This window comes from Chionomys nivalis, chromosome 14 (assembly GCF_950005125.1).
Source record: "Chionomys nivalis chromosome 14, mChiNiv1.1, whole genome shotgun sequence".
NCBI classification, from domain to species: Eukaryota; Metazoa; Chordata; class Mammalia; order Rodentia; family Cricetidae; genus Chionomys; species Chionomys nivalis.
This window is the reverse complement of record NC_080099.1, coordinates 15,745,331-15,758,403: the sequence shown is the minus strand read 5'-3', so window position 1 is coordinate 15,758,403 and position 13,073 is coordinate 15,745,331. Positions and strand designations below refer to the sequence as shown.

At 43.6% G+C, this 13,073-nt stretch overlaps 1 protein-coding gene across 1 annotated transcript in view; it reads left to right on the top strand.

Annotated features, from left to right (window-relative positions):
- Positions 1 to 7,744, top strand: part of Mbd2 (methyl-CpG binding domain protein 2) — a 53,256-nt gene extending 45,512 nt beyond the window's left edge. The window contains exons 6-7 of the mRNA XM_057789005.1: positions 1,354 to 1,492; positions 4,373 to 7,744. Of these exons, the coding sequence (XP_057644988.1) occupies positions 1,354 to 1,480 (127 nt within the window). The 3' untranslated portion in view covers positions 1,481 to 1,492; positions 4,373 to 7,744. The remainder of the gene's footprint in view (positions 1 to 1,353; positions 1,493 to 4,372) is intronic.
- The last annotated feature ends 5,329 nt before the right edge of the window (positions 7,745 to 13,073 follow it).

Sequence of the window (13,073 nt, the reverse complement as noted above, 5' to 3'; positions counted from 1 at the left end):
AGAGAGGAGACAAACTATGTTAAGAAATGAACAATTTTTTTTTTTGGAGCCTGCTCCATTACATGAGCATTTGCTGAACTCCAGTTTCATTTGATGTGAAGAAACTACAGAGGTCAGATTGACCCGTACTGCCTTCCTCCTGCCTGCCCGATCTAAAGCTTCACTCAGGAACTGGAAGTCTGTTCTTAGAAATCCTTTGTGCTAGTTGTTTTAATAAAGAAATGTAGAGCATTTTCATAGCTGGAAGGTGCGTGCTTATTACTCCTTACCTTGGATGCAGTGTCATTCAGTCCTGGGCGTTAGAACCGAAGGGATTGCACAGCTGGCTAATCTCAGAGATTTGATGGAGTCCTCAAAACATGTTTCCTCTCCCTGTCAGCTCTCCCAGGTTTGCACACTGCTGCCATCTGTCTGCCTTATTGGAGGAAACCACTTGGTTCCCCCACCTCCAGTACAGTCCCTGGTTTTCCTTGTTCCTGCAGCGTCTTCTCCTGTTCTGCATCCATCCGACCATTCCTGGTCTCCTTACACAGGAGGGCACGACCTGCTCTCTGTGGAGCTGGTCCGCTCACTGCTTCCTCTGCCTCCTTATTTTTCACCCTGGCTTCCTAGCTTGCTTCTGGATTTCTTTTTCCTTACTCTCCCAGGAAACTGCATCATTCCCTGCCCGCTGTACTTCATAGAGCTACAGAGCATTCTAATAGCCTCTTATCCTGGGTTTTGTTTTTCTTCTAATGGTTTAGGACCTTCTTTATGATGTGTAGGTATTGTCACTTTGAGATCACCTTGCTGTCACCAGGCTAGGGAAGGTCATGATAATAGTCTTGGCCTACTAGGCTCCTCTCAGAAGAGATTGTCTCTGTCCCCAGTCATAGCCTTCAGTGGGTCTGACTCTTCTGTGTGGACCTGGCTTCCCAGTACTGCACTCTCCTGACTCAGCCCGGCCTGCTGTGCCTCTGGTACGTCTCTGTTGATGCTTCGCCTAAGAAGTTGTTCTCCTTTCTTTTCTGTGTTATCGTCCTCTCATATCTCTGCTTCCAAGTTATTTCTACTTATTTTTAACTCATCACTCCAAATCTTCACACACTTGAAAATCGTGAGGTTGAGGAAAAGGCCACTGAAGTTCACCTGTTCCTTCCAGACTCTCTTGAGACGAGATCACCACCCTTGGACAGCTAGCTGTTCTTTAATTTTTTTTTTCTGGAGAAACTTGCAGTGTTTGGTTTGTATGTGTAGAGGTAGACTTGGGAGTCTAAGCAAGTGTGCTTTTCTAAGTGATTCGGGGGTGCTCAGGGTAGTTTCATTTTATTACTTTCCAAATTTTCAGTTTCATTTCCTTCTGATTTTGAAAAGGAAACAGGAAGAGCGAGTCCAACAAGTACGCAAGAAATTGGAAGAAGCACTGATGGCAGACATCCTGTCCCGGGCTGCTGACACGGAGGAGGTAGACATCGATATGGACAGTGGAGATGACGCTTAAGAATATGACCAGGTCAGCAAACACAGGTGCAGAGACCACCGGCCGTTTCCCTTCGTAGCTTGCTCAACACTCTAGTGTAGTTTGTTCCCCTCATGGGTCCTCCACGTGTCCCCCTCTGTATTTAAGGACCCATAAGTTATTACATCTGTCCTGATTCTCTGAGGACATTCTTGCCACAGTGGCTACCTACAAGGGATCTTTGGTGTACTTCATATGGTTTTGATCAGTGGTGAAAAAATGCTGATGATGTTCTGAGAGAAAGCAGAGGAAAGAGGAAGGTCGGACTCTTGGGTTCAGAGGAATGGCTGGCCCCACTCGCCTACAGAGGGATGGCATGCTCTCCTTAGAATTATAGCAATAAGATGATCAAAATGTTTCCCGTTAGGTAGATCCTTCATACCACACGTTAGGTACAGAACAGACAGAACGGTGACAAGTATAACATGAATTTTCCTTAAAGATGCATATGTAGGCTCTGTTTGTGTGTTCTGTTTTGTTGAGTGCTCACACTCTGTGGCTTTGATCTTGCTTTCCAGCCCCCTCTTGTGTTTTGGCAAGATCTGTTTTAATTCTTGCCATCCTTATGCCAATGACTTGTTCCCTCTGAACCCAAATCTCAGAGGGAGAGACAGCAGAGCAGAACATGATGCCAAGGCTCAGCAAAGTTACTCTGAGGAAGGATCTTTTACCTTGGTCCTAAAGGGCGAGTAGAATTGAGTCTTGAGGAACATAGGTGGAAAGTGGCTTGCTTAGAGGGTTAACAGAGAGAAGGTTTGTTTCTTCAGAGAGAAGATGAGAGGTTGGAATGTCGAGAGTGGGGGAGGGCAATGTGTGGGCAGCAGGTCTAATCAGGAAGGCCTGGGAGTCAGTCAGGACTTCTTGCAGAAGGTATGATCATATTTGCTTATTTCGCAAGAGAAAACTTGGAGGCAAGGAGAGCAGTTGAGATGTTGCTATGGTAATCCAGTAAGGAACAGTGGCAGCTTTCTGAAGGTGATGGGAGACACAAGCAGGGAAGGGTAGATTTGAGATATGTATTTGCTGGTAGAATCAGCCTGATTGGTGGCTGATTGGAAGTGAGCTTGAGACAGCAGTGGAGAGAATCAGGCTTCCACTGGAGCAGCTGCCTGGGAGTCCTGTTCGCCAGAGTTGAGAGAAGATGGGTGTAATTGTTAGCGTCCCCTTCCCTTTCCTTGAGTGCCTCTCCTTATTTTAATAGTGTCCAGTACTGTGCTGACACTGCAACAAGGAGTCCAGGGCAGCAAACATCAGTCACATCATTTCCTGACCAGAAGTTTAGTTTAGATCCAGTTTAGTCCAGTTTTAAATGTTTTATGTCCTTACTAGGAGAATCTGGTTCAGTCATATTTTAAACTGTTTATTTACTCACTGAGGCTAGGAAGACACTGTGGAGACAGTTCACACTTTGTTTTCCAGGCTGAAAGGTCACACTGTAGGAATCTGATGTGTTCATTCAGTGTGTGTTATATCTCTCAGAGAGGGAAATCTGGAGCAGGCTCCTGTGCTCTGCGGCCCTAGCCACAATGTCCCTGCAGCCAGTGAGGGAGTCTGCGTGAGTGCTGTACCCATGATATAGTTTATGCCATCATGGCAAGATGTAATCTGGGGTGGCACATCTCTTCTGTCAGTTTGGCTTTTGTATGTTTGTTTTGTTTTCCTCTCTTTTGTAATTTACTCCTGAAATCAACACGGACAGGCAGAGCCCTGTAGCTAAGACATAACTAGACCTCTGCTTCCTTGGTGATTGTCTTCTAGATTGCTCTGTAGGCAGCACTCAGACTGCTCATATTATCAGCAGGTGTTAAGGCGCCCTCCGTGGACAGGAGCTGGCACCCGTTCATTGCCTCATACAGTGTGCATCTCTCACTAGTAACTAAGTACTGAAGAATGATTGAATTTTAATTAAGCCTTAAAAAATGACCATTATTTTATATATTCAATAACCATAGACTTATGTATATTATATTCTGACCTCAAGAAGACATTGTTAGACCAGACCATTAGACTTGTAGCTTGTTGAAAACTTAGAATACTTCTTAAACATTAAAATTACATTCACATGACCTACTTGTTTAGTCTATATGCATACAAAGTTCTTAAGAACCTGGATTACACAACCTGTTTAGATGTTCATCCTTATGTGTAGAAGCGGTGGGGCTCTAGCTTATAGCAAGATAACAGGCAAAGCTGGCTAGCTTCACTTGGCTATAACAGATGAAGTCTTCTAAGATTTGGTTTCCTGGGCATGCTAGCCTTCTCATGTTGGTGCTCTCCCTAATATTCTATACATGCAAGAATGACACACATTTGTGTACTTAGGTTATTTATGTAGTTAAGCAACATGCCAGGATCTTCTGTATTACTTACATTGTGTACTTATAGATAGGTCCCCAGGTTATCAGACATTTTAGGAGCGATTGTGGAAAAGAGACAGTGACAAGCATGGCTGAAACATGCGGCTGTGAGTTTATAGCTGCACAGTCATCTCAGGCACGGCCACAAATGCTGTAAAGTCAAGTCAACCACTTGGAAGCACAAGAAATCATTATTAGGTAGAATTTTCTCAGAAATATGTTTGGGTTTGGCTGATATCTGCTAGGATGTTTTATTTATGTGCCCCGTAAGTTTCCTTTCTATGCTGGTTTTGCTAATTGTAGACCAGAAATATTGTATAAGCAGTAATATGTATGGTAGTGAACTGGGTATAAAGTCACCAGGATGACATACTGGAGTATAAAGGATCCGGTGACTTCCGGTCTCCAGCCATCCCCATCCAGTCCTGGAGCTCAGTCTCAGGACTGCACAGATGGGATTCTCAGTGAGTCTTACTGACCTTTCGCCTAAGAAATCTTTGTTCTTCTGTCTCCACAGGTAACTTTCAACTGACCGTCCCCAAGAGCAAATTGCTAGAAACGGAATGAAAACATTTCCACCGGGTTTCGCCTGTAAGAAAACAGTGTACCTGAGCACATAGAGCTTTTTAATAGCACTAACCAATGCCTTTTTAGATGTATTTTTGATGTATATATCTATTATTCCAAATGATGTTTATTTTGAGTCCTAGGACTTAAAATTAGTCTTTTATAATAGCACGCAGGACCCTTAAAATGAAGTGGAGCTTCTGATGCCAGGTGCAATCTACTGGAAATGTAGCACTTACGTGAGATATTTGTTTCCCCCACAGTTTTAATATAAACAGATCAGGAGTACCAAATAAGTTTCCCAATTAAAGATTATTATGACTTCACTGTATATAAGCAGATTTTATACTTTATTGAAAGAAGATACCTGTACATTCTTCCATCATCACTGTAAAGACAAATAAATGATTATATTCACAGACTGATTGGAACTTTTTCTGTTAAAGAATACACATTATAATAGCCCCTGGATAGCACTCCTCCTGATCCATGCTCAACTTTGACCCTCGCCTTAGCTTGGAAATGGAGGTGGTAGGAAGTAGCTGGTGTATTGCAGTGCGCCTACAGGCTTCTCTCTGTAGGGATTGTCTCGCCAGAAGCTTCACATTGTCTCCTGCCATCCAGTTTTCTTCTTTTCTTCTCTTGCCTGTGACTAGGACTTTGAATAGTGTTACAAAAGTAAGGCTCGTTCTTCCTGTGACACAAGTTAGCGATACAAGGCCCCCTATGGGTGCTGCCCGATAGCTTCCTGAGTCTGCAGAGCACTTCAGATCCTTTGCGCAATGAGCCGGAGTGTGAAGCTTTACTAATCAGTATCTGACCAAAGTATTAATTATTTTCTTTTGTTTGAAGCCTGACTTTATTACCACTGAAATAGCTTGATATTTATTTATTAAAACTGGCATTAAATTATTCAGTGAGTTTTTAAATTAAAACATACTTAAATTGATCTGAGCCAAAGACAAGAGGGAGTGGCTATAAGGAAATTGTAAAAAATGGAGGCACAATAATGTTGCTTTATAGGGATAGTTGATGTATTTGTGTATCGGACCTATGCTGTATTTATGTTCACTTTAAACGAGCACTCATGTTAAGCATGCATGAGACCCTACGTTCAGATCCCAGCACCAAAAAACCACCACCACCAAAAAACAATAAAATTAGACCTGAAGTAATGTAGTCAAGGTGTGACCACCTGTGCACCTGTGTCACCTGCACCCTTTATTACCAGAACCTCCAACACCCTTTCCTCCCCAGGGGAGAATGGAGCAGCAGGATTGCCAAAGCTTTCCAACTGGGTGTTTGGGCTGCTCTGGTTTTGGAACTTTATTGCCAAAGTGTAACAATACTTCTTGGAATTTCTGGTTACTAAATTTATATGTCTGGGCCTTAGGCCCCATTTTCTGGAAACATCCCTGCTGGTAGATGAATGGCAGACTTGCCAGCTCTGGGAGGATTGTAGCCAGAGGATCCCGCCTAGCGGCCATCAGAGTGACTCAGGCTAAGAATGTTGGAGTTAACACTGATATTTCTTAAAGAGCTAGTGTTACTATTGGAATGGCTTTCCAAAAGTTGTTCTTCTCCTACCCAAACCTCAACTCTTTACATACAGCTATGTCTTGAGATCACGTTTTGGCAATCATATATTCTTTTTACAACAGAATCTAGCCCACCATGCAAACTTGTGTAAAGAGACTTTTGAAGCCAACTGACAGTGACCATACCACAAAGCTTCAGTAGTTATTCCCTGTGTCCTTCGCTCAGGTAGACACAAGGTGTAAAAGCCATTATAAAGCGGTGTCTTAGTGACCATCGCATGAGGCTGAGATGTTTCCAGTATACCCACAGGACTTGTCTGAAATTAAATTCATCATTTTATCACCACAACCTGCCATCATCTTGGATTCTTCAACTTGGCTCAAAATCAACTTCAGCTGGACAAGACAGAGATACAGGGACGATGTTGGATGTTGCTCATTCCCCTGCTTGCAACATCTTAGTCCTGTTACAAGTGCTGAGGTAGCCACACCCCTCACATCCTTCCCTCCAGAACCACTAAGTTCACAGGAACCTTCTTCCCTCCCTTTGGACTTTTGAATAGCTTTCCCCTTTTCCAGGTGTTCCCCGTCCTTTCTTCTATTTCCCCGCTTTTGTCTCCTGAGATAGTCTCCAAAGAAGCAGAGGTGATCACGTCCCTTCCCTGCTTAGAGTTCCTCATGCCTTTAAATGCAGGTTCAAGTGTCAGAACAGGAACTTTGCAGTTAGAGAGCCCGTCAGGGCCCTCAGTCTCCTTGAGTTCTTCCCTCCTCGGTGATACAGGAATAACAATACCTACCTCATAGAGTTGAGAGGATTCCGCCAGATGCTGTTGGCCAGGTGCTTGGTACAGCGCCTGGCACTTAGCGGGCACACTCAGGAGAATGCTGTCACCGTCCTCCCTGTTACTTTCAAGAGGCGTTTGTCAGTAACCCTGACTGTCTTCGTCGCTCTGTTTTCAGTACCCCATTTCTCTGTAGAGAATTCTGAAACCTGTTTGATTTGTTGATTCTGTGTCTCTTTAGTAGAATGTAAGCTCCAGGAGAGCAAGGCTGTTTCCTGGTACAGCCCCAGCCCTTTGCCTGTTGCACGTAGTTGGCCTCGCCCTGTTGCTGTCCCCATTGCCTTTCCCTTCAAGAAAAGCCACATCACTTCTCCCTTGAAGTTCTACTGGGCCTCAGTGTCTGTACCCGTTACTCCTGCCTACCTGTCTAACATGGCAAGTCCCTGCTCGCGGACCAGTGTCAGCTCAGTGGCGACCTCCTGCTGCTGCCCAGATTTCTCCAGGCAGATGCTCTTCTTCTTATCTGAGTTTTCACTGTATTTTGTAAATACCTTCGCGGAGGCACTTTATTGTATTGTAAAAAATGTTATGCATGTCTGTCTCTAGTATGATCTGTAATCAAAGTAAAAGCAGAGCTGGTGTCTTTCCATCTTAAGCCCCCCAGGGCCTTGGACAATGCCTGGAATGTGCTTGTCAGTAAGGATTTGTTGACTGAGTTTGTGTGTGAATAAAAGACTCATGCAGGTAGAAAACAAGTTTTATCAAGACAGAGTGCCCAATGGCTTCCGGAAATTTTTCCTTTACAAAGCATTATATAATCTCTTTGAATGTTATAATGTTTAAATTTTAAAAATAATACAAGTTTAATATAGATCTTCATAAATGATTGCAAAAGATATCAAAAGCTTTGTGATCTTTCAAATGCTATAGAGTTCAAAATAAATATTTGCACTATTTCCGTAGTGAATGCTATGAGGAAATGTACAGCAATAAATTTTGAAGCTTTAAAAAAATATTTGTGTAAATTATCGTCAATAACTTAATCCATGAAGGACAGCTGTGGCTCCTGGACACGAAGGACTTTAGACTGGGTTGCAGGGCCTGAGAGCTTTCAGAGCTCCACTGCTGAAGCAACTAGTTGCTCAGTCCTTCTGCTGTGCCTGGGAGCTCAAAGCACTATCTGGGGCCCCCTAGGGGCAGAAGAGAATACTGTGACCTAAGGAGACCCCTGCCTCCTAACTTCAGCAGGGCTGTCCAGTTCACTTCCACCTCTGGGATGGGTGTGTGTGTGTGTGTGTACATGCATGCGTATGTGTGTGTACATATGTGTATACAAATATGGATACGTATAATAATCTATCCACCGCATACCCCCCCTCCCAAATACATTTCAGTTGCTAGAGTCCACAGGAGGGAACAGGTGTCAGTTTATCCAGGGTGTGCCCTGCAGAGTTGGGACTTGGAATCGAGGTGATTAACCTGTATGTTGCACAGTCTGAAACATGAAAAACATTTTAAATTGTACAGAGTATATGTTCTTTTGTAATAATTATCTTTTAGTTTACTTTTTAAAGAGGTGATAAGTAGAAACTATTTTATTTCTTACATTTATATAACTTTTTACAACTTAACACTTTCACCACCATCTTTGAAGTTTTAACTGTATATTTTTATTTTCTTTTAAGAGTTAAGCAATCTAAGACCCAGACTCATAGATGGTTTATGGAAATTAACATGAGGGGACGCAGTGGATTTGAATAGAGCAGTCCGTTTCTAGAAGCATCCAGCCTCCACATTGTCTCTGCTCAGGCCTCCAGCTCTCTGACAAAGAGCAACGCATTGTGGGTACTGTACGCCTGAAAGCTGGTGCCAGGTAGAGGGATTCTGCAGCTCCTGGATGTGACTAGCCTCTCGTTGATAAATCTTTGCAAGGATGATTTCTCACCTAAGCATAGTTTTTCCAGCACAGAATGTTGGTGGTTATTTTTATGTGGGGTTTAGAGTAATATTGCTGATATTTTCAGTTTTTGCCAATTCTCTAAGTTCCGTGGCTGTATGTAAGTGAACCATAAACCCCAATGAAAGAGCGATGGAAGAATATTTAGGTTGGGTATGTGTATAGGACATGTACTGACTCATTCATCGAGAGCAGGAATACTGTACTCCATATTTTCATCTCATCTGTTGGGGATTTTCTATGTGTGTTTTCCTATGCACATGTCAGCAAAGAGGCTCACATGTACAAGTTGTGAATAAACCTAAGCTTGGGGTATATGCTTTTATCTTGAAAGGATATTAAAGGGATTTGAGGGCACTATTTCCATGGAGAGCTTCATTTTGTTTCTGGAGTCAAGGAGGCTGCCAGTGTGTTGCCAGCGTGTACTTTTATGATTGTCCTTCTGAGGCAATTTCTGTCCTCTGGGAAATTCTCAGCGGGGAATAAAACACAATGAGCCGTCAAGGGTTGGGTCTGGGAACCATCGGGGTTGGGCCAGGGATTTCACTGTCTCATAGTCAAGCGCATTTGTATCTTAATTTCTGCCTTCATTCAGTGGACGAATACTGCAAGCTTATCTCATGTCCCATACTTGCGAAAATACTTTATGAATGGTACCAACTTCTTCCTTCTAAACAACAAAACAAAACAAAGCCCATGTAAATTAAAGCCGAAGACCCAACAGCCCCGAGAGATTTTCAAGGGCCAGGACTGCTTTTGGGGAGAGATTGCTTTTTTACTTTGATTTTTATCGACTGGGTGTATAGTCCTTTCACTGAGCGAGAACATGAAGTCGGGGTTTGTATATGATTTAAGGAGTTGTTAAAGTGATAGTAAGGCACGGTGTGACATAAAAAAAGACCGCAGTCCCAATAAGTCGTATGAAAGTGGAGTCGTTAGAAACTTGTGAGAAACCCGACAGTTGACACACGGTGGAATGTGCAATTGATTATGAGGATGATTTCATTTTAAAGAATCTAATGTGTGTGTGTGGGTAATGTGCGCCCGTGGGCTCTGACTTCTAACCAATAAACTTGGTTATAATTGATACCTAATTAGTTTTCTTCAATAGAGTCTCACTGGGTGTGTTAACTACACTTCAGGGTAGGCCCCACGCCCAGCAGTAGAACCACGAAATAAAATCGGTGATGTTTTTGTATTTTCTACACTTTGTGTCTCCAATTGCTTTGGTTAGGCCTATTTTGGTTTTCTGGCTTTTTATTTCTATATTTTGGTTTCAGTTGGGGGGGTGTATATGTACTGTTTCTCTTTATCTGTTTGGATCTTTTGTTTGAAAAAGGGTGTGGCCAAGTGGTGTAGGTCCCTGTCTTTAATCCCAGCGTTTGGCAGGCAGAGGCAGGTGGATCTCCATGAGTTCAAGGTCAGCCCTGCCTACAGAGTGAGTTTGAGGACAGCCAACACAGAGAAAACCTGTCTTGAAAAACCAAGAGAGAGAGAAAAGGTGTGGAAGTGGGTGAATGAGGAAGTAGGCAGGATCTGGGAAGACCTGGGGGAGGAGAAAAAGCATGATCAGAATATATTAGATGAAAAACATTTTTTTTTCCAATAAAAAGGTCAAATTTGTGTGTGTTTCTGTATCTCTCTGTGTTTGTGTGTTCAGGGACCTATGCTTCTGCATGCATATCATGGTATACGTGAAGATGTCAGAGGACAACTCTTAGGATTTGGTTCTCTGCTTCCTTGATGGCATCTGGGAATTGAATTCAGATCATTAGCCTTGTTTGGTTGAAGCTCTTACTTGCTGGTCGTCCCTCCCACCTTTTAAAGCTCCTTTCTTTCCCCCTCTGCCCTCCCCAATTATAGGGTGACTTAATATAATGTTGAACATGAGGAACCAGTATTGTGACTATGATTAGAAGGGGGAAAAACCGACCCACAAATGTGACTTTATGGAACAAACTAGAAGGTTGCCAGTGCTGTGAGAAGGGGATAAATTAGTCACCTAATACTGAGATGCAAACTCCTGAAAGAAAGAGTATTACTCAGTGAGTTAAAAACAAGCTCAGCCCTCCTGAGAGTCACTCAGTGAAGCGTCACTGGGTCACCTTCCCACCGGGGTGACAGAATACCTGAGGTAATCAGTTTGCAAACAGCAGGGGTTTGCTTGGACTTGCCAACCTTGTCCTGCAGGTCTTAGCTCTTGGGCCTTTGTTGTTAGTACATGTTTGTATGGTGGGGGATAAGTGGTGAGGAGACAAAAGGGGGTCAGGATTCAGGGGTCCCCTTCAAGGGCGACATCCCCAGTGACTGGCTTGTAGGCCTCTGAAGTACTGCCTGCCCCAGCAGCCCTGTGGGCTGGTGAGTGAGATTTGGGGAAGACATAAAATCAAACTGTAGCAGTAACAATCTTTGATTTCTTAGAAAATTAATCTCCTTATAATTTGTTACCATAGTCTTAACATCAACACACAAGAAGAAACAAGCCAGTTTTGAAGAAGGACGATAATTCTAGCTACTCGGAGAATTTCCCTGATTCAGAATCTCAGAGATTTAGGGAAGAAAAATGTACACTCAATAACTAAGGGTTTTAAAAACACAACATGATTACTTGGTATTCTTTGTTTCAAATGCGCATACTAAACTTAGCTTCTATCCCCAAATAAAAACAAAAACTTCTTATCTTTTCTGTGTGACCAAAACCAAGAAACGAGTATAAAAGGTCAGCAGGAGCCCATGTTCCCAATGATCCTTTTAAGTCCTCGCTCCAATCCTAACACCATTTCGCAAACTGCTTGGTAAATAACTGTTGTGTAAATAACTGTTGCACGAGTCCTTGCCTTTAGGCCTAAGAAAACAAGCGCTAACTGTCACGGGAATTTAAGGCACAGTTTTGAACTCTAATCGGCATAGGAAATCTAATTGTCAGGACTTCACAGCTGTGCACAGCTGCTGCTCACATGCAGGGCCTTGTTAACCTCTTCCTGCCTGGACTGCAGTGATGACATTATCTGCACTCTGCCTCCAGTTTTTCTTCTGTCTCTCTGTCTCTCTCTGTCTGTCTCTCTCTCTTCTCTATTTAGCCATGGCTGTTTTAGAAGTCACTCTGTAGATCAGGCTAGCCTTGATCTCACAGAGATCTACCTGTTTCTGCCCCCCCCCCCCCCAGCGCTGGGATTAAAGGCGTGTCCACCACTGCTGGACTAGCCTCCCGATTTTCCAGCCTTCATTCCAGTCTATGTTTTCTCACCAGATCTTTCTCATATGCTCTTTCCGGTGTCTACTCTCCTGGCTCATACTTACAGCTTTTATCCTTATGTGGCAGCACTGAATTCCTCAAACACTTTGCCTGTCCCCACACCTTTATATCTCATTGGCTAGAATTGGGTAACATGCCCACTGCTAAGTGAGTCACTGAGAAAGGGGTTTGGAATTACCCTGATGGCTGAGATTAATCACGGGTGTGATATGGCGGTTGGGGAGGCAACCACAGCACCTGTTTCCATCTTCTCTTTTGAGCTGCCTAACAGTTCTCCTGGGCCACATTTTCCTCACCACGGTGCCGCTATATTTCATCATTTATTGGTAGAAGTACCTCTCTTTTTTTCAGTCTGCCCCAGCCCTCCATTTTCTTTAAGCCCAAGGGCACTGTCTTTCTTTCTCAAATAGTTTGTAAAGGCCTCCCCCACCTTTCCCATCTGTCCCTTCTCAGCAGCGTGGGTCTTCCCGTCACATTGTGACTGCATTTGCCAGACCTCCAAGTGTTTCTCATATGAGCAACACTGTAAATTCCTATAGGACTTGTCGTTTGAAAACTTGAAGGTACAGGCCTGCAGAAGACCGTCTTCCCCTTGCCACCAATTTTAAGTCTAACTCGCTCTGACAATTTGCTGCAGGGATTGAGAATATTCCACCAAAAGCTGTGATGTTTCTTGTTGCAGTGTATTACTGAGAGCTAGTGTGTGTGGACACCCACCAAAGAGACACATCGGGGAGCATCTGTAAGGGTTTGGGCACCCTCCACTAGCCTCTGTGAGAATTACCACTAACCTGGTCCTGGAGAGATCCACGTGGGACAGTGTGGACCAGTACTGGCCACTTGATCTGTGGCCTGTAGTGTTTTCTCACTGCGGCTTCACCGTGTGGGCATCGTGAAGTGTGGGACCGATGCGTCATGTGGTTGAGTTTTGTCTCCAGATTGACTATTACTGTGTAGCTCAGAACCTCACCATAAGCCGGGTAGTTTGTTTTTCTCAAGTGGCTGATGACTACATGGTTACTCTGACGTACGGTTAGCTAATTGTAAAATTCACTGTGATCAGGCCCTACCCCCCCCCAAATATAGTGTCATTAGACAGGCGCTAGGAGCATTGCTCC